This window comes from Theobroma cacao, chromosome 2 (assembly GCF_053813885.1).
Source record: "Theobroma cacao isolate CCN51 chromosome 2, ASM5381388v1, whole genome shotgun sequence".
NCBI classification, from domain to species: Eukaryota; Viridiplantae; Streptophyta; class Magnoliopsida; order Malvales; family Malvaceae; genus Theobroma; species Theobroma cacao.
The window spans coordinates 49,961,435-49,981,813 of NC_142640.1; the positions used below are offsets into that span (position 1 = coordinate 49,961,435).

The following is a 20,379-nucleotide window of genomic DNA, read 5'->3' on the forward strand; positions in this document are numbered from 1 at the left end:
ACTTTTCAAATATTTTGACCCCCATTTTTTTTGTATGGTTTTAGTAAAGAGAATTGGAAATCTAATTTTCTAATTTATTAACAAGCCAATCAAATTGATGGATTATACAGTCCGTAAAAACTTACACTGAATCAATTGATTATATAGTATAAGTTGTTTGAATTGATTGATTATATAGTCTAAATAAAATTATACAGTAAAGCATTCGTATGAGACTGCAAAATTTTCTTATCAAAATTTTCTTATACAGACTTGCATATAAGAGTTCATTCCAAGCATCTGGTACTCCAGGGAAGACACCAACGGGAGCAATCGACGCCTTGGGTACCATAGATGGGAGGATGCCCATCTTTGCTTAGCTGTGACAGGGCAGTTACATTAAGCAAATGAACTGATTTAGATATCCTGTTCTAAAACTTTCACCAGCACAGCTTCTGCTGGATGTGGACATCCCGGATATTTATGCCCTGGGACTGCTCCCTCGTTTCCCTACAATTCTTTGCACTCGGGTCTTCCCAGTCTCTTGGACTAGTATTTGAAAGAACTTTGAAAAGATTCGGATACAGAGAAGATGATGGCATTTTGTTTTGTTTTGCTTAGAACAAACATTAACAGGTTACTTGAAAGGATATGGGGAAACATCCTGGAAGACCTTGGTTTTCAGAGCATAGACGGTGGAGTATACTCACATAGCTCAGCTGATCGTGTCATGGAATCATTATCCTCTTTCTAATAAGTTAATTTAATGGGATATGTAATGCTTATACTTACAAGTTTTTTAAGATTTTTTTATTTATTTGATACAAGATTAAAATATCTTATTTATTTTTTTTAAAACGTTTAATATGATATTGTTTTTCATTCAATTCGACGACAAGTTATCACAGTATCATTATTTTCTTTTAAAAAAGTTAATATGATGGAAAGCGTAGTACTCAGATTTATAAATTTTTTAAAATCCTTACTTAATATGAAATTAAAACACTTTATATCTTTTAAAATACGTGAAAAGTTTTCTCATACGTCCTTACAACACGTTGTCTTCTTGAATGTATAATATCCCATCTGGTGCAGTTGCCACGACCAAAAATTTTTCCAAAGCATAAGAAAAGTAATCAATCAATATAATATTAGAAAATCAAATTGATCGTACGATTGCTTCTTTGCAGGTTGAAGCCCCTCATTCCAAGTGTTGAAGACCCACGCCTCAGCATCCTACCAAACTACTCCTCCATTCCCGATTGATTCAGGTTTCAGGATTCTTTCGTTTTGGTCACCAACAATGTCAGCAAGAAAACCATTGCCGGAAAACGTCACCTAGACTTTGACGGAAAACGTCACCCAGACATTGTATGCCTAGAAGCAGAACAATGTGTTTTTGTACATCAATTTTCATAAGCTGGGTGACGTTTTCCGGTGATGGTTGAATTTATCAGTCAAATCCTACTAATGGAATTGTAAGCTTCACATGGGAATTTAATTATCTAAATAATGAAACAACTAATAAAGGTGAAAATGGTCAAATAAACATATATAAATACTTTATGTGACTATATTGTTTAAATATATATGACTGCATGCATATATTTTATGTGTTTTTAATTATTTGCTTAGATGAAATACCTTAATTAACTGTAAAATTTCCTTTCTCAAAATAATGAAATGATTTGATGCCTAGACAAAGGATTCTACAAGTTAAAGTTAAAAAACAGAAAAACTTGCTGCCTAGCTAATTTCTGATATGGGGATATATTGTTTTTCACAGTATATCAATTACATCAAGTATAGCACTTGGTCGTGGTGGAAAAACTTGTTGACATCTCACTGGGACATGAAGAATCCCAAGGCATGCTTGGCTTCCAAGCATCTCCCATACTCATGGGCAAGCTGAATGGGAATCCAATGGATCGGACGGGTTCCCACTGATCATCAACATGGGTCATCACGTTCAGGTTTTTTAATAGGGAGCTTTCGTGATCTCCATTGTTGTTGATGTTGCCTTGCATCTCGTGGGGCAAAGTCCCTGGGAAGCCGCCATTGCAATGATCTTGTGATCCTCCACCAAAATGTACAGTACTATCTGAGGCTGCCTTACCGTAATCTCCAAGCATGGAAGATGACATGTTTAGCAACATGGAAGTAACGTCAACGGCGGATTTGGCAGGGAATGATGAGGTTTCAAGAGGTGCAAAAATAAGGCTGGTTAGGTCTCCAGTGCTGGCGATGGCCGGAAGCTGAGGAGGCTTCCCAGCCATCTGGGTGATGGGCTTGTAAGAGAGGAAGTGGTCTAGAGGGGAAAATGCAGCAGCAGGTGTTTGTATTATGTCAGCGTCATGGTTAAACTGGACCGCTAAGGAGCTGGTTTTTGTTGTCAGCAGTATGTTCTCTGAAGAAAGTTGAGAACTGTTTGAACCTCTACTAGGCATATCAGACATTGATGATGCTTCAGGTATTGGAGAAACCCAGGATTGAGAAAGAGCTCTTTGAGCTGTGGAGTTGGTTTTCTTGAATATCCTGCATATCGCCCATGAGTCCTGCAAGTACAATGATCGACCAATCAGTAAGTTTGCATTAAAAAGAGGAAAGGTGTGTTTGAAAGAAGTGGTTTTCTGTTTAAATTCTTTACATTGGCTGGGAGGCTTTTGTCCAAGAATCTCTTTGGTGGTGCAGAGTCAGTGAGGGTAGGTAACCTAAACTCATGCATCATCCAATCAGTTTTGACCCCTTTGGCTGCTCTGCCTTTGTAGAAAACGAGAGATTTCTTCAAGCCAATGCACTTGGTGCCATCCGAGGAATAGATGGGGCGGTCAGTTCCTGTGGCTTTCCAAAACCCTGCTCCAGTTACTCGGTTTGGCCTCGCACTGTTTCTGTATTTTCTGTCCCTGGGACAGTAGAAATACCACTCTTTCTCTCCAGTGGTTGCCAGCTCTACATGAAAAGAAACAGCAACTGTCAGTTTCCATCTTTATGTAAGAGTTTCAAACACTGAGACATGCATATATATATATATATATATATATATATATATAGGATTAACTTACTAGGAAGATCCCATGGATCATATTTATAGATGTCTAGTTGCTTAATCAACTCTATCGAGAGACGGCGCTGCTGAATCTTTCTTTTCAGATAAAACCCAACAAGTTCTTCATCAGTTGGATGAAACCTGAACCCTGGAAGCATGACTTCTTCCATTTTTTCAGTATCACTTCTCTCATCCATTCTTTTCTCTGCTTCCCTACCTAGCTAGGATATACAGATACCAAAAGAAAACAAAACAAATATATGGAAGAGATCCCAAGCTCTCCTTTTCTCTGTTTTCTTTCCTCAAACTGAAAGTTGAATCCAAAAGCAAATAGATGGAAAGTTTCTGATCAGGAACTATATGTTAAACCCTAGAGGAAACCTGGAAAGAGCAAGAAACTTTCCTGACAGAAGAACAGCTTGACAATGAAGCAAACTTAAAAAAAAAAAGGATATGAACTATCAAAGACACCAAGTTGAGAGTGAAAGTTCACATAATTTGAAGCCAATATATGCTTCCTGAGGAGGGGTCTGCCCCCGAAGGATCAGCCGCCTTTTCTGGTGACTTTTAAAGGAGTGTGTGTTTTGCGAGGATCGCGTTGGCTCACCAAAGAAGCGAATTGGCAAAGGGTCTTAAAAGAAAGAAAAAGAACAACTACCGAGAAACCCAAGTCTTCGTACAAGAGACTCTTATTTCTTACTTGTAGACCTTAATGAACCCCACTCTGAGTTTATTTGTTTAATCCGAATGGAAGAATCTCAAGAAAAGCTACCAAATCAGCATCATCTGGGGATAATAACATGACTGTTAACCCTGCAATTTTTTAATCCAAATCCCATGATATTTTTTTTCTGCCTGTCCATTACAAATCAAGACAAAAGAAATAACAGATACTTCCATGGTCTTTGTTTGAATTATTATATGGAAACATGGACCCGAACCCAACTCCCAACACCCCAAACCTGAAATTTATATTCAACTGTGAAATTCCTATGTGAGTGTTCAGGATTTAATCTAATGATATTTGTTTAGTTTTCTCAGAATCCGAAAAAATTCAGCTTCTATTCCATTCCCACAGCTTCTATTCCACTGACTCTGTCAGGTTTATAATACTATTTTTTTTTCTTTGTATCAGTTCAGACTTCAGGGATAGCTACAAATCAGTGAACGTGTGTGATGAATGATCAAGTTTAATGCAAGGAATTAATTATAGGACCACTTGCCATAACTGAGAAACAAATGGGCTTAGGAAGAGTATCTCTGTTGACCAGATTTTGTGAAAAACTCACCTATCTTTCAGAGTTGCCAAATTCAAACCTCTTAAACCAAATCATTTTGACTTTCTGGAATCCTAGCTGTAGGGCAAATTATGGCCAAAGGCTTTAACAATTAACCCCCATTCTTCTGCTACAGAAGAAAATAGCACAACGGAAACTATTCAAACCCAACCAAGTTAGTAATACCAACACAGGATCAACAACCACCATTACCAGGCTCAAGGGCTATCCTCTTAGACTTCTCATTTGTTAAACTTACAAAAAACCCTTTTTCGGAGGAGAAAAATGTTACGTAATCAACATCACGACATCATGCTACAAAAATTTCATTTCTGTTCATATTTTTCTTTCTGTGATCATAACGACGCCACAAACATTTCATTTCTATCCACGCTACTTGTTCTGTGATTATACTCTTGTTTTCCCATATTGAGACTGCTGCTTCAACTGTAGATTAGATATTACCTCTAACTTAAAAAAGAAGCAAGTACCAAGTCTGCATTAGTACAGATTAGGGATGAGCAATGAGTCAATGACCAAGTCGCCTAATTTCATTTTAGAAATGACCTATAGCCATGTGATTAACTCTAATAAAATTTCATGGTTTTATGTTAGTTAAATACAAGGTGAAAGAGAGTCTATATGTATGTTTGGTGGGGGCATTGGGAAACCAAGTACTATAGAATTCCTCACATTTTTCTTGCTTTTTGGTAATGGCAATTAAGTGACAACAAAGTGAAACTAAATCCCAAGTTTGAATTTTGCCTTCAAACACCTTCTCGGATATCCTTGCCTTAGATACTTAAGAACTTGGTAAAAAAAAAAAATTGTCTACTAATTGGCTGGCAAGTTAAGTACCATGAATTTAATGGGGGTTGAGTTCACTGAGTCAAATGCCAAACTTGGGACTCCAAATTCAGTGAAACTCCCCAAATCTAGCCCTCGGTTGGAACCCTTTTTGTCTGTTCCTTGACCTAGGGCTTGCTTCCCAAGCGTGTAACCATAGTTTATCGATAAAAAAAAAAGGGTCAAACTCTTCAAACCCAAGCTTCTATGCCTCTTTCTACGTGAAACATTAACCCCTTTAATTACAATCATGGAAATGGAAAAGCCCACTTTTGTTGAAAAATCAATTTCAAATCCCAATGGTTTTCTTGTTCACCTAATCCAAATCCACATCTGAGTAGATCATAATGGGTTTTCTTTTCTTTTGATGAAATTTGTCTATTGCCATAAAACCCACGAAGAATCCAGAATTCACAAAAAACCCCAAATCTAAGACGTATTCAAGTATTTAATTCAATAATAAATATATCTCATACTTAATTTTATATTCAAAGAGTTAAATTTGAATCCTTCTCCCGGATAAAAAAAGATTCGGAGTCAATTTTATCCTTTCCTTGCATCTGCCCTAGTCTTGCAACAGTCATGGTAGTCTGATCATTGTTTTGGCTCATTTCAAACCTCCCACCAACTTTGTGTTTAAGCTTGTTAAAATTCCAAAAACATAGTAAAAATCAAGCTACATTGAGTTGTTTTGAAGAAGACTAGCAATAAAGATCAATGATCCATTATTAAGACATGAAAGCATTCCAAACATGCAAGTGGGCAGCCAGTGAGCACGTGAGCTGTATCTTTTCCTTAATACTGAAAGGGCAAATCTTGGTTTATAAGACATCTTACTCACATGTTGCTTTGAGATGTGAGCAAAAATTTAATGTCCTCCTTAGGTTGCAGTCCAGATATCAGCAGCTTTGCTCAATGACATTTGTACTACCAATGTTAGAGTAAGTCAATGTGCTAGGCGAAACGGCAATTCTATAGGCTCCATGAACTTGTCTTTGCCAAAGTTAGAAACCACTTAGAAAAAGAACAGCAATTCTTTACAGTTCTAAGAATGCATACCAGTTGTGCTGAAGAATCTATGCTCATAATTTGATTGGGAGTTAACTGATCAACTTTATACATGCATATGCTTTCAACACTAACGCTTCTTTGGCTCAGTTTTTTTACACAATGACACTAAAAAATGATTTTGAAGCACGAAGAGTGACAGCAAAGAAGTAAACCCACACAAAGCTCCATAATCATGGCCACCAGCAGGGAGAAAAACTCAATTTTATCATATTGCTGGACTGAAACCTTTAACCTCATGAGGTCGCCTGTAACAATTCCTTGATATCATAACCTTGCAACTGCACGCACATACACAAAAACCAGGAGACAAATCAGTTTCGTGATACTACATTTCCTTGCGACAGAAGATTCCAAGAATACCAAGTCAAAATCAAAGTCACACAGAGAAAACTTCTATTTAATCAGTGGAAGTGAAACATTTACCTGAAGCAAGGTGAGAAGCAAAATCACTCCTGAGTTCCAAAAAGCATGGATTGTGATGGGGGTCACCAGATTGCGAGTTTGAGCATATGAAAATCCCAAAGCAGTTCCTACATAGACCATGAAGTCTGTTGGTTTCTACAAGATAGATGGAAATGTCCAATGTCCACTGAAAAGTCTATTCAGATATATCTTAATGGATTGGGATTGTGAGGGGGGAACTTGACTGATTATTTGTTTTCAATAAATCCTCCACCTAGTAGTTTACAGTGTCATGTATTACCTAGCACAAATAGCTGCGGAAACTCTCCAGGAGTGAGATGTGCAAGAGCAAATACAGCAGCACTGATGATTACAGAAACTGGTGTAGGAACCCTGAATGAGGAATTGCAGAAAACATCAAACCATGTTGTGAATTGATTGAGAATCTATAACAAGGTCAAATATAGACAGTTCACTATCTATAGCACTTAAAAGAACAAGTAGCACTTAAAGATAAACATATAGACAGTTCACTATCTTGCAATTAACAATCTGATGTACCCAATCAAGCCTCATTTCAAACTATTTATGTTTGAATCTACAAATCTTAGTCTGCATCTACTTTAAATGGCCACATCTACACTTTGGTAAGTGTGTGTCTCTTACTGTCTAGATCCACCTACTTCTTGAGTTTCCCCGGCCTTTATAGAGCCAACAACTGGGGCCATACTATGGAAGCCATTTGTCTTTGTGAACAAAAAAAATACTATCACAGTCCTATTTACCTAAAGTAAGGCTTTCTAATTGCATTTCCCTTTATTTAAGCCCTTTTAGTTGCATACTTGTTACACTATTCTTTTATAATTAGTACACTAATTCTTAACACGATTCCATTTATGTCATAAGCATGGCCTGTTCATCACATAATTCCCTGTTTTTGATACATATGTTAGATCATAAATTCATCATAAAATCACTTCCTTTGCTTCCACTACCTAACCCAAATTACATTTTCCGTTATTCTTTTCTAAGAACTGTTTTCTGTATCAGCAATTTGCTTTACAGGGTGAATCACATCTTTAAAAGTACATAGAACTAAACTAAAGGTATAGGAGTTTTCTCAACATGCTTCAAGTCTTTAAAAATTGTCCATTCTCAACGAAGGAAAAAGAAGTGAGCACTAGGATAGTTGACCCGTAACAAATGCATGTTCGCACATTTCATCAAGGCAACACAGCCAAGAGAGCTTCTTATTAACTACCAAGATCTAGATAAGTAAAAATACCACTTTGTCAGGGAAGTCATAAAAAACCCTCGAAACACAGTCTCCTCAAGAATTGGAGCCAGAACACCTGTGATGCCCACCAAGCAAGCAGTGCTACAATAGATATCAAAATGATCAATTCAACTTGAATTCCACTTCTAGTGAAATCCATAACATTTAGAACCTATAAGATACAAATAATTCTAACCAATTCCACAACCAAAATATGAAGAATACCTTATGCTTGATGACCCAATTAATGGAAGCAAGCGAACTAGAGCATCAGTCTGAAAAAAAGGTTGTAGTAGTCAATAAAGAATTCATTACATTTCTGAAAGCAAACGAATTTTAGATAACTTGATCATAGCTCCAAGAAGACAGTAACCAAATCTAAATCCCCCAGAGTGTAAGGCTCATACACAATTTCAAAATAAATGCTCTTAAGCATTAAATCCTGCAAAAGGAAGTGGAATCCACTTGATTATCCTTTCTTAAGGACAAATAGTTCCAAATCATTTCTAACCTCTCTTTGCGGATCCTCCCCACGAAACAAGGACATGGCAGCCCCTGTTAAAGCAATTGCAATAATAGCACCGACAAGACCAATCACTGCCCACAAGACCCATCCTTTCTGTAGATTGAAAGGTTCCTTCAAATCTGAAAGAGTATTACACAACATTAGGTTGACAATCTGGACAACAGCATCAAGAGCATTACCAGTCAAGTATGGCTTTAAATTGTTTTTTATTTTAAATCTTTAATTAGCATCAACATATTAATTTCAATTTACCATTTAAACAATCAAAAAGCTTGATAGACAGTCTTTCATGCAAATGCTCATATACACTATAAGAATAAGATAATGCCTATTTTCAATGTGGCGTAACTAAATAAGACAAAATTTGATAAGGTGAATCGAGGATAAAGCAATTAAAGGGTTCTGCATAATAGATACCATAGCGAAATAGGTCTTCAGGAAGGGGCTGAAAGGTGTTGGCTACACCATATAAAACTCCAAGCACAACTAAGGTTGTAATGCTGCCAAAACAATATCAAACAAGAATTAGACCCATTTTTATACCTTAAAAAAGCTCTGCAATCTAATTCCAAAGGTACATAATCCATGACCAATCAAGGAAAATCTATCCGAACAGTATGATCTGTACCTACAACAAAACAGAAACTGAAAAAGTCTAAACTAATAAAGCAAGTTTTACACTTCTGTTATATGAGGAGAATCGAAGTTTCAACATAACTTATCCATAAAATCAAGTAAAGACTGACACCGAAGAACACAAAGCATCATCTATCCAGTCTGGCAAACTTAAACTGGGAAATCCGGTTACCATCAATTTCATAAACATCTTGGGACACCATCTTTAGTTAGAACTTAACTGCAGTGATGCATAGTTGCATACCTCTGATCCACAAACAGTATCTCAGCCTTCTCATCCAAACTCAATTCTTCAATTTTAAGTCCTAGATACGGTATAGCTGCTGTCTCTATCAATCCTGTCAAAATAAAACTGCCTGGGAAAATTTTAATTTCATTCTTAACCAAATATACCACACACAAACAATCACACACCATTTATAAATAATAACTACACAGATTTCCCAAGAAACAGTATAATTTTAGCATCTTCAACTTAAAAGAGTGAGAAAAAGAGAAGGAACGCACCTTAATCCACAAGCAAGTGAAGTTAATGAAACTGTTTGCCACTCCCAGGGAACCTCCCATCGCTTGAGTATAGGCCACTCCAAATTAGTCTCTTCCTGGGACTTGAGAAAAAACCAAAATCAGTCTGCTAATCACCCCACAGTTTTACAAGTTTCAGGAACCAAATTTTATACCCTTTCTTGGAAATTGGAATCAGGGTCTTCGCCAGCATTGAAAAAGCAAAGGGGAAGCAGCCTTCGCCGAGGAAGCGGAGTTAGCCTCGCACTGTTAGGGAACCTTAAAAGAGTGTTTGGTCTGTTGAGAAGATTGACCCGAGCTCGTTTGGTTAAGGTTTCGGGCGAAGTAGAGAGATAGCTTTGAGCTAGACATGAAAGCATCGTCGCAACCATTCTTTGTTTTGATGGAAGCAGGCTTCGAGTTTACGATTTCGGGATAAGGTTTCCGGCCTTTACGGGGTACTGTCCGAAAGAAAAAGAGAAATTTTGGTAATAATAAAACAGGTCCCTGAAGTTTTCAAAATTATGATTCGATCAACATTTTTTTACTTTAATAAAATTATACAATTAATCCTTATATTTTACAGAAATATAAATTTAATCCTTATATAATAATTTGTGTAAATTGATATAACATTTTATCAATTCAATGTTACGTAACGATGAAAATTTAAACAATTTGAAAAAAATAAAAAATTTAATTTATATAAATTATTATACAAAAATTAAATCAATATTTTTTATAAAATACAAAAATTAATTATATAATTTAATCTTTTATGTTTGTGAGTAGTCATCGGCGACTCGTGGAAAGTCTTCGGTTCCGTTCAAGAAGAAATTTGAGTAAATGTCAAGAAAAATGCTCAAACTTACGCGAAAGATCTCTAGTTGTTGACTGCTGGTACTTGACAAGGCAATTCCAATACATGAACCAAGGTGCTAAGAAACCAAAGCTGCTGACTTCTGGTTGCAATTGCCCATGGTTTGGAAATGTAATGCAATTAGACCAATCTGTCTCCCTTTAGACTTTAGCACACTAAATATAGTAAAAAAAACAGTTAGGCATGAATCATTTTCCATTTGGTAATAATACGCGTGGACCCTGGAATGCACATGACAACCTGACATTCCACAGCAAATCAAAGGGTCATCTGGCTAGAAATCCCATGGGAGTTTGCTGGGTGTAGGGAAGTAGGTAAGTGCAGAACAGCTCAAGGTCAAAAACAGATATTGTTCCTGCATCACATAGAAATTAATAGGCCTGCAATAATTGGGTAGGGGGTCTAGTTACAATGGTCCACCATTTATCATTAAGGATGGACCCTATATGGTTTTTTTCTAGAATCCGATGCATTTAAAGAAAATAGATAATTACATCCGAATATTTGTTTCAATAATTGATTTTGCCTCGGTTAGTGCATGTATTCACGACTTGATAGCTTAAGTTTGAGTATGGTCTTAAGCTACATATTCAAGTTTTTGTTTAGCAGATTTTTCAACTCATGTCAAGCACTCAACAATTAGTATCAAAGCGAATTCTATATAAAAACCCTAGCCATGAAGATAAAATGATGTGAAAAGAGCTAGTGAGCCATTGTCATAGGAAAGGGGTTATCTACTGCCAAGGTGAGAACTTTATCGAAGGTATATATTCTGTTAAGATAATTATATAAATTATTTAATTAGAGTTATTAAATTAATGAAATCATGATTAGTAATTATTTTTCATTCTTTTTTTTTCATTTTGTTTCAATAACTTTTCAAAAACTTTTAATTCTCATTTATTTAAAATTTACGGATTTACGTATATGATTTCTTTTTTATTTGATTAAAAAAAAGTTCATTTAATAATATTGTTCCCCAATTTTTAATATTTGAAGTCCAAATCAGGAGGGTTTCTCATGTGAAGATACAATTCATTTAAGGCAATCAATTGTCTACCAATCGTACTGCTAACCCTTTTCCCTTCCCTTTCCAGCTATAAAATTTTGTATCTATTTGTACTAAATTTTAAAGCAATATTAATGACACCAACACTCTGTTAATTTTCTCTATTAAAAGGAAAAAATAAAAAATAAAAATTGAGAGTCAAAGTCATGTTATGGGGGAAAAAAACAAATAGCAATATGTCATTTTATAGTTAGGTGGGAGACATTATCTCACTGCCAAATGTGCTAATTATGGGATCACATATGTGGTCCAAATACCTCTATTTGCAAAAGGCTCACCATTTTCTCTATTGTATATTTGTAATTTATCCAAAACAATACCCTAAAAAGCTGACTTCTCCAACTATATTTATGTATGGCTTAATTAGTAAAAGCGTTCATTAACTAAAGCTATTTCCTTAATCAAACCCTAATAAGGTTTTTAACTTTTAATCTGTACTCTAACCACTGTCAAATTGAACTGAACTAATTAATTAATAATCGAACAAATCAAACGAGCATTCGATCGGTTCAATTAGTTTTGATCGATTGATGTATATCCTTATATGTATCGGTTGATATTTTCTATTCATATGATATGTATCGTAAATAGATTTAATTACAAAATATTAAGTTTGAAAAGCTGATTTTTCCAACTATATTTATATATTCTAAAAGTCAGATTGTTTGTGCTTTGCTCCTAACCTTAATCCTGCAAAGCCTGCCAAATTCTATTAAAACCAGGGGGAACAAATCAAAACAAAATCTAATAGAAGAAAAAAACCCTTTTTCTATCTCTATAATTCCATAAAGATGCCTAATTAAAAATAAGCTACCCTCCCATTATCATGCAAGCAACATGAACACAGCCAAAAGAATTAATTAATTATTAAACAAGATGGGGTCCAATCATAAAATAAAAGGAGTTTGGTTCTTGCAAGAGACAGCATGGTCACCAATGCAATCCTTGGAATGCCCCATGGTGCTGGTTGAAATAGGGAAGGTTGATCCAAACCTTAATCATTTATTAAATAAACCTTTGACATATTCTATTGTTAATGCCATGATTCATCATCATCTTGCCGTCCTGTCGGTTTGGTACTTCATGTTCATGAAAACTATACTAATTTTTTTTTTGTGGTCATATGAATAAATTAGATATTGGTCTAATAGTATAGAAAAAAAAGGTTAAGATATAGTATCTATAATGAAGTTATGCCAATGAGATTGAGATGTTGTTTGAGTCCGTGTTGTATTTAAATCTTAAAAAAAAAAGATCGAATTTACGAGTTATTTAAAGGTGTGTATAATTTAAATAAAATTAAATTAATCGATTGAATCGAATTAATACGGTAAGTCCATCGATGTGAAACTTAAGCAACAATGAAAATGTTAGATTGACTTGTATACTTCTAAGATCTCATCTCATATGTATTTTTGCAGTATTTACAAATAAAATTGGTTCATAAATGAGCATTGATAGTGAGAGGCCAAGCAATGAATAAAGATTACTAGGAAAAATCCAAAAAACCAAACTTTAGGAAGATAGCAACACCGTCGGTGGTCCTATTATTTGGGTGTCCCAAGACTCTTTCTGTTTATAGCAAAGTGAAGGTCCCCAAGATGTCCGATTAAATGTCATGTGTTAATGAACAATAATCTCTACACATAAATCTTACTAAAAAGAGTTTGAAAAACAAAGGGATCCCTTCCCCTCATATATATATATATATATATAATTTTTAAAATAGATATTTACACGATAAATGAATATTTTGATATGTGATTAAAATGATACTGATTTAATTTTTTAAACAAAAAAATATAATATTTCAAATGTATAACACAAATTGAGCGTGAAAAATAATAAAATATATTATATATATATATTTTATCGTATTAACTTTTTGAAGAGAAAGCAATATGAGTGCATAATATAGGCTATATGTTATGAGATCATTATTATAATTTTAAAAAATTAACATAATTAAATATATAATATTTATCTTTATAAATTTTTTAAAACAATTTATTTATTCAACATGAAATTGAAATACAAGCATTATCTTGTTAAAAAGAAATTGGAAACAAATGGGGTCTCTTTCCCACTCACACACCTTCTTTCAATTACTTCAAAATCATTGCCTGAATTTAAGCCCCTTTAACAAACCAAGCCAAACCAAACCAAACCAAACCCATTTTCCTAGCTTCCCATGGCTACAACGTTTTCACACATCTGTATTGGATTGAACTGCTGCCTGCCACGTCACACATCTTTCATGTTTTTAGACCCAACCCCATTTGATGCACTTTTACCTACCATCGGACGGTCCACAGCCGTCCCTCTTCTTCCCCTTTTAAATCTCACATCACCATCCATCCATCATCAATCACCGCCTTTTCAAAACGTTTAAGCTTTAGATCTAAAATCCCCACCTCCCCTCATGGATTCGGGACCCACCCGCTTATATTTTTCCAGTCAATCTTTGACCTTTCCTTTGGTGCGTGGGTCCCCCCCTGCCTCTTTATGCGCATTGGGCACCCCGTTTTCCATTCTCTGACAAACGCGGAGTAAAATTTAAATTTAATTAATTAATTTTTATTAATAAAAATCAAATTTAGTTTAAAACTATATTTTAAACAAATTAAATTTTGAATAATTAATATTATTTATCATATCTAAATTCGATAATAAAATTTTTAAAATTTTTTAATCAAATCAAATAATATAAAGTAATCAATTATAAATTTTTATTGATATTTTCTTAATTTTAATTGATAATAATTATTTCACCCGAATTTAGATATCTTAATTTTAATTAATCGAGTTTAATAATATAAGGTATGGACTCCATAAAGTGTCTATCCTATCTTATCCCACGTCGTTTCTTTTAAGAGCTGAGAAAATCTCACATCGACCAAAATACCGATACGACAGATAAAGATAGAGAACGACGTGCGTTTTCCGATTTTCAATTTTCTTTTATTTATTAAATAAATGCTTTTATCGCTAATCCCCCATCGATAAAGCTGCGTTGTAAGCACAAAGGCTTTTCTGTGCTTTGGTTTTGTGCCCCGTCCGTCCCGTTTTCCTTTCGATTTCGATCATCATCTTCTTGTGCTTTGATTGGCTATAATCGAAAGCGATTAGGGTTTTCAGTCTTTTTCAGTGATTTATCGACACGTCGCTGAAGGATCTTTCGCTTCGGTCATCATTAAATGAAATTTTAAAAAAAAATTTCAAATTTGGGAAATAATTTTTTGTTTATTTTTTATTTTTGGAGATCTTGAAACCACTGATTTCGCCATATTGATGCGATTGGTAAGTCGTCTGACAATTTTTGGTTTCTCTGTTTTGAATCATCATGATTTTCAGAATTTACTCAACTGAGCTCTTTAGCTGGTGGAGTGAAATTGACGTTAAAATCGACTGATTTCTGTTTCTGATAATTAGATCCTTTTGCTTTCTTATTGATCTAAAATGCTGGGAATTGATTGGCAGGTTATTATTTAAAATTATGGCACTGAAACCGAATTCAGCTGATGGTAGAACGAGGAGTTCGATTCAAATATTTGTTGTTGTCGGATTATGTTGTTTTTTCTACATATTGGGAGCATGGCAAAGGAGTGGTTTTGGTAAAGGGGACAGTATAGCTTTAGAGATAACTAAACATGGTGCAGATTGCAACATCCTACCGAGCTTGAACTTTGAAACCCATCACGCCGGTGAAGTCGGGAACGTGGATGAATCCGAAAAGTCGAAATCTTTCGAGCCCTGTAGTCCTCGTTACGTTGATTACACCCCTTGCCAGGATCAAAAGCGTGCCATGACTTTCCCTAGGGACAACATGATTTACCGCGAGAGGCATTGCCCGAGGGAGGAAGAGAAGTTGCAGTGTCTTGTCCCGGCACCTCAAGGATATGTGACCCCGTTTCCTTGGCCTAAGAGTCGGGATTATGTGCCTTATGCTAATGCCCCGTACAAGGCCTTGACGGTTGAGAAGGCTATTCAGAATTGGATCCAATATGAAGGTAATGTATTTAGATTCCCTGGTGGAGGAACCCAGTTTCCGCAAGGGGCGGATAAGTATATTGATCAGCTTGCTTCAGTGATACCAATTACCAACGGGACGGTTAGGACTGCACTTGATACCGGTTGTGGGGTATGTCATGCTCTGCAAACTTTTTCAGTTGATCTATCTATTTGTACTGGAAGGATGCACTTTTCCTTGTATCTTTGTGAATCTATGAAGGTACTGAATCTTATAATTGGTTTGGTTTATTTTGTATAGGTTGCAAGTTGGGGTGCATACCTTTGGAGTAGAAATGTTATTGCCATGTCTTTTGCACCAAGAGATTCACATGAAGCACAGGTTCAATTTGCTCTTGAGAGGGGTGTACCTGCTGTTATTGGTGTTCTTGGGACCATTAAGATGCCATATCCAGCTAGAGCTTTTGATATGGCTCACTGTTCTCGTTGCTTAATTCCATGGGGAGCAAATGGTGAGTCATATATTGAAAGAGTGTTCCTGTCTTTGATCACGAACATTTTTGGTATTTTAAGTAGATTTTGTCTGTTTTGGCGTTGTTTTAGTGAAGATTTTTTGTTGCAGAAGTAGAGTGATTGATGAATCAGTATGTGTTTGTCTATTTGCAGATGGAATGTACCTGAAGGAGGTTGATCGTGTTCTTAGACCTGGTGGTTACTGGGTACTTTCAGGTCCACCAATCAATTGGAGGAACAATTACAAAGCATGGCAGCGTTCCAAGGAGGAACTTGAGGAGGAACAACAAAAGATTGAGGACACTGCCAAACTTCTTTGCTGGGAGAAGAAGCACGAGAAGGGTGAAATTGCCATTTGGCAAAAGAGAGTCAATGATGATTCTTGTCGTGGTAGACAAGATGATTCTCAAGCTAGTTTCTGCAAAGCTGGAGAAGCTAATGATGTCTGGTATGAGCAATCCTCTGATCCAATGTGGAATCTGAAACCTATAAGTTTCAGAGTTATTACCTTTGCATTGCCTTTGTGGTTTTTAAACCAATTTCTGATATATTTTTACAGTTCATGTTGCTTGAGCATAACATTGGATCACACTGCTTTTAACTCTTTTCAGATGTTAAAGTTCATATCATTTAATCATCTTCTCTTGTGGTGATTGCTAGGTACAAGAAAATGGATGCGTGCATTACTCCATATCCAGATGTTAATAGTCCAGATGAAGTTGCTGGTAGGGAACTGAAGCCATTCCCAGAGAGGTTATATGCTGTTCCTCCTAGAATTGCTAGTGGAAGTGTTCCTGGGTTTTCTGTTGAGACATACCAAGAGGACAACCATAAGTGGAAGAAGCATGTAAAAGCTTATAAGAAAATTAATAGACTTATTGACTCTGGGAGGTATCGCAACATTTTGGATATGAATGCTGTCTTGGGAGGATTTGCTGCAGCTCTTGACTCTCCCAAATTGTGGGTTATGAATGTCATGCCCACTATAGCACAGAAAGACACCCTGGGTGTCATCTATGAGCGAGGATTGATTGGCATCTATCATGACTGGTAAGACTTTCTAAACTTTGGCTTTATTTGTAGTGTTGGCTGTTCTAAAGTGTTCTTTTTTGTTAAACTAGTGTGAACATACTAACCAACTTTCTCTTACCTGCCTTCCCTTGTGATGGCTCTATAATGTCTGATAAATTCTTTCCTAATATCAAACTAACCGACAAAATAAGTGCCTCTTAGAACTCTAAATAATGGTCAAGATAAAACCTAAGTTTGCGGAATTATGATATTTGGAGTTGCCAAGCTGAAACTAAAAGAATATATTATTAGCATTCTGTAGACTTTGCATATTGACATGCCTGGGTATGGTTATGTTATTTTATATGGTTCATTCTCATCTTTGAATGCTTTGAAAAATCAGTAAAAGATTTTTGTTTGTCAATTTTTAATATTAGAATTATTAAGCTATATTCTTTTGGCTATGACAAAGCTTTTAGGTAAAGAGAGAAGGAGAGGAAATATGGAAGTTATCTATTTTAAATCATGGGAGCAAACAGGAAAAATTAAGAAGAGCAGAATCTTAAGTTAGATATGAAACTATCTCAAGACTTTATACTGTAGGCTACTTAGGCTCCCTATATATTATGGCATATATTATTGATCTTGTTCATTTTTTGTCTTTTCTGGTTCAGGTGTGAGGCTTTCTCCACATACCCTAGGACATATGATCTCATTCATGCCTATGGTCTTTTCAGTTTGTACAAGGACAGGTAAGTATCAATAGTTAAATGTGCATTTCATTACTTTTGAGCAGTCTATTATATGTAACTTGTGGTAATGTTGTTTTATGTAAATTTTAAAGTATTTGTTTAAATGCTAAATATCTTTTTTAGCAAAAGTTAGAAATATCTTTAATCATAACCACCACACAAGAACCTATGTCTCTGTGTCTCATAACCCATTCATTTGAACAGTTCAATGTGTTTGTTCTGCAATTAAACTTGCAACCAAGTGAAAGTAGTTTGAAGGAACTATGTGCATTAAATGATTCTGTAAAGAAATTTTTGATGTAGGCTATCTGACAATGACAGAATTTGTATATAATTTGTGCAATACTGGAAAATTCGGTTAATGGTGCATCAGGACCTTCAAGGGTTTAACAATCATCCTACATGAAATCCACTCATCATCTGTTGTTTGATCCGAGCTTGCCATTTCCAGAGCTATGTGGCATTCTATTTGTTATGCTTTAGAACTTCTATATATTTAATTGAATCTATGCAGATGTAATGTGGAGGACATTCTACTGGAGATGGACCGAATTTTGCGTCCAGAAGGTGCAGTTATATTCCGTGATGAAGTTGATGTTCTAATTAAAGTGAAGAAGATAGCAGCAGGAATGAGGTGGGACGCTAAGATGATTGACCATGAAGATGGCCCTTTGGTTCCTGAGAAGATATTGGTTGCTGTTAAGCAATATTGGGTTGTAGGTGGGAACACGACATCCACGCAGTGAAACAGCGAAAGAGCAACTAGAAACCTTGACATGAACTGAGCTGGCAACGCCCTCTGTTATACAGGTTTGTATCACATGAATTGATTAATTTCAGCCCTGAAAATTTTGCCGTGCGAATCATTTCCGTGTGGGGAGGCCGGTTACTCACGATTCCAGTTAAAACTAACTATCAACCCTTCTTGTGTTCATTTGTATTGATTTATGAATAGACAACTATAGAAGCTATGCTTCCAAAGTTTTATGATTATTAAATTTTGGCCTCCACTATTGTTTGGTATCGAAATGTTAAGAAGTTAATGCACATTCTGACTGTCAATGAGTTGTCAACTTCTTCATAAAAATGGTGCCCCAAGTTTACTGAATTACACCTATCCTATTTTCTGTCAATCTTTGTATACTCCAAAAAGATAACCTTGTGACAGAATAAAAAGAAGGATCCGGTTAAAGGGTGCATATAATGCACTTCTTTTTTACTTGCAAGTTGAATGTTTAGATCTACCCTTACTCCCATGGTTATATGTATTGGAATCTTTTCTTAGAGGATGTGGATGGTATGGACTTGGCTAGCTGAGATGAATGTCGTACTGATTGTAGGGCATGGTTTTCAATTTGTGGTAAAAGAAAGAAATTGTGTGGACTGAGTGGCATTGATGAAGAAGATTGTGACCAAATGATTAAGTTAGTTAGCAATGAATTGTATTTGTAGGGTCAGCATAAATAAGATCCATACGTGTTGAATTCCTCTCCTCATTTTTCCTGTTTAATTCTCCTGAAGTATGACAGAAACAAATTTGGATTCTATCTGTACATAAATACATGATCAAAGTACCATCCCTGCCAAACTAAGAGAGGAAAAATTTGCTATTTTTTGCGGTCTAAAACTTGATCATCTTCACTTTAATGTTTATTAGGGTTTGTTTGATGCATCAATCTCTGAATTCTAACACTTTGGATACTGGTGGGTTTAAGAGACAACAATTGCAAAAAAAAAAAAAAAAATCTTGTGTGGATGATTTATGTTTCATAGTTGGTTCTACCAAATCTCTTTTAAGTACTTTGTATTGTGGTTAGGGGAACAAAGCTAGGGGATTGGTTTGGACTATTAGAAAAAGGATTGTGATTCCTTGTAAATAATTTTTAAGATAAATGTGTGATCACCTATGATCTTATATGATGATGATATTATTGTAGGTAAAATACACAAAGTGGGTCCATCTATTTTCAAAATGAACACTCCTTTTTAAAAGAATATCTGGACATATAAGTTCAGTCATTAATTAACTATTAATATTCTGTTAATTTGATAATGTGATATTATTAAAAAGATAATTTTATTATTAATTAATTTTAAAAATTATCAAAGTATAATCTTTTTAAAATATAATTTTTTTGTCTATCGACTACTTTGCGATCAGATTTAGTCGAAGAGTATCAAATTTAACCAAATCAAGCGGATTTGGAAATATCATGATTTGGTGCTTCGCAAGAAGCATCGGTCTTGGTGCTCCCTTTGGAGCCCCGATGCTCTCTTAGGGAGCTCGACTTGGGGTTCCTCAGGGAGCTTAATTTGGGATTCTCCAAGGGAGTTTAAAGAGATGGGTGGTCGGTCGGTGAAAGGGGACTCGTTGACTGGCTTGATAAAAAATAAATAAAAAAAATATTTTAGATATTTTATGTTTAACATTAATGTCGTTTATGCATTTGGGGTTTAATGTTCATTTTAAAAACTAGTGGTATGATTAAAAGTTGAGAGTGTTGGTGTGTTTTGGTTTTGGTTTTGGTTTTTTTTATTGAAGAGCAACCATGGATGAACTGCATCATTTCCCGAACTGTCAAAACAAAGGAACCTGACAAAAATGAAATGATATCCAAATCC

The 20,379-nt window shown here is 35.4% G+C and overlaps 3 protein-coding genes across 4 annotated transcripts; 1 reads left to right on the top strand and 2 right to left on the bottom strand.

Annotated features, from left to right (window-relative positions):
* Positions 1-1,640: 1,640 nt before the first annotated feature.
* On the bottom strand, positions 1,641-3,539 carry LOC18610407 (putative NAC domain-containing protein 94). The gene is made up of 3 exons (XM_018116436.2): positions 3,042-3,539; positions 2,627-2,928; positions 1,641-2,534 (listed from the first exon to the last, which is right to left on the bottom strand). Exons 1-3 carry the CDS (start codon positions 3,220-3,222, stop codon positions 1,779-1,781), a joined length of 1,239 nt encoding a protein of 412 aa, XP_017971925.2. The 5' UTR covers positions 3,223-3,539; the 3' UTR covers positions 1,641-1,778.
* Positions 3,540-6,210: 2,671 nt separating this feature from the next.
* LOC18610408 (CAAX amino terminal protease family protein) lies at positions 6,211-10,024 on the bottom strand. 2 transcript variants are annotated; one of them, XM_007046048.3, is made up of 10 exons: positions 9,740-10,024; positions 9,567-9,661; positions 9,304-9,411; positions 8,841-8,923; positions 8,409-8,542; positions 8,123-8,172; positions 7,907-7,999; positions 6,923-7,014; positions 6,643-6,749; positions 6,211-6,497 (listed from the first exon to the last, which is right to left on the bottom strand). In XM_007046048.3, the coding sequence occupies exons 1-10, from the start codon at positions 9,953-9,955 to the stop codon at positions 6,453-6,455; spliced, it is 1,023 nt and encodes a 340-aa protein (XP_007046110.1). In that variant the 5' UTR covers positions 9,956-10,024; the 3' UTR covers positions 6,211-6,452. The 2 variants fall into 2 exon arrangements, with proteins under 2 accessions (XP_007046110.1, XP_007046109.1); XM_007046047.3 differs by having other exon boundaries at positions 9,567-9,667.
* A 4,651-nt stretch (positions 10,025-14,675) lies between these two features.
* Positions 14,676-18,620, top strand: LOC18610409 (S-adenosyl-L-methionine-dependent methyltransferases superfamily protein). The gene is made up of 7 exons (XM_007046049.3): positions 14,676-14,812; positions 14,993-15,653; positions 15,783-15,993; positions 16,148-16,442; positions 16,655-17,044; positions 17,680-17,757; positions 18,272-18,620. The coding sequence occupies exons 2-7, from the start codon at positions 15,009-15,011 to the stop codon at positions 18,501-18,503; spliced, it is 1,851 nt and encodes a 616-aa protein (XP_007046111.3). The 5' UTR covers positions 14,676-14,812; positions 14,993-15,008; the 3' UTR covers positions 18,504-18,620.
* Positions 18,621-20,379: the final 1,759 nt, after the last annotated feature.

Excerpts from the sequence above, each read along its gene's own strand:
- LOC18610408 (XM_007046047.3), bottom strand. The coding sequence starts at position 9,955 with ATGGTTGCGACGATGCTTTCATGTCTAGCTCAAAGCTATCTCTCTACT. Across the intron at positions 8,173-8,408 it reads GGGAGGATCCGCAAAGAGAG|ACTGATGCTCTAGTTCGCTT; the intron begins GTTAGAAATGAT and ends CCTTTTTTTCAG. Across the intron at positions 7,015-7,906 it reads ATGACTTCCCTGACAAAGTG|GGTTCCTACACCAGTTTCTG; the intron begins GTATTTTTACTT and ends TTCCTCATTCAG.
- LOC18610407 (XM_018116436.2), bottom strand. The coding sequence starts at position 3,222 with ATGGATGAGAGAAGTGATACTGAAAAAATGGAAGAAGTCATGCTTCCA. Across the intron at positions 2,929-3,041 it reads TGATCCATGGGATCTTCCTA|AGCTGGCAACCACTGGAGAG; the intron begins GTAAGTTAATCC and ends CTTTTCATGTAG. Across the intron at positions 2,535-2,626 it reads ACAAAAGCCTCCCAGCCAAT|GACTCATGGGCGATATGCAG; the intron begins GTAAAGAATTTA and ends TTGTACTTGCAG.
- LOC18610409 (XM_007046049.3), top strand. The coding sequence starts at position 15,009 with ATGGCACTGAAACCGAATTCAGCTGATGGTAGAACGAGGAGTTCGATT. Across the intron at positions 16,443-16,654 it reads GGAGAAGCTAATGATGTCTG|GTACAAGAAAATGGATGCGT; the intron begins GTATGAGCAATC and ends GGTGATTGCTAG. Across the intron at positions 17,045-17,679 it reads ATTGGCATCTATCATGACTG|GTGTGAGGCTTTCTCCACAT; the intron begins GTAAGACTTTCT and ends TTTCTGGTTCAG.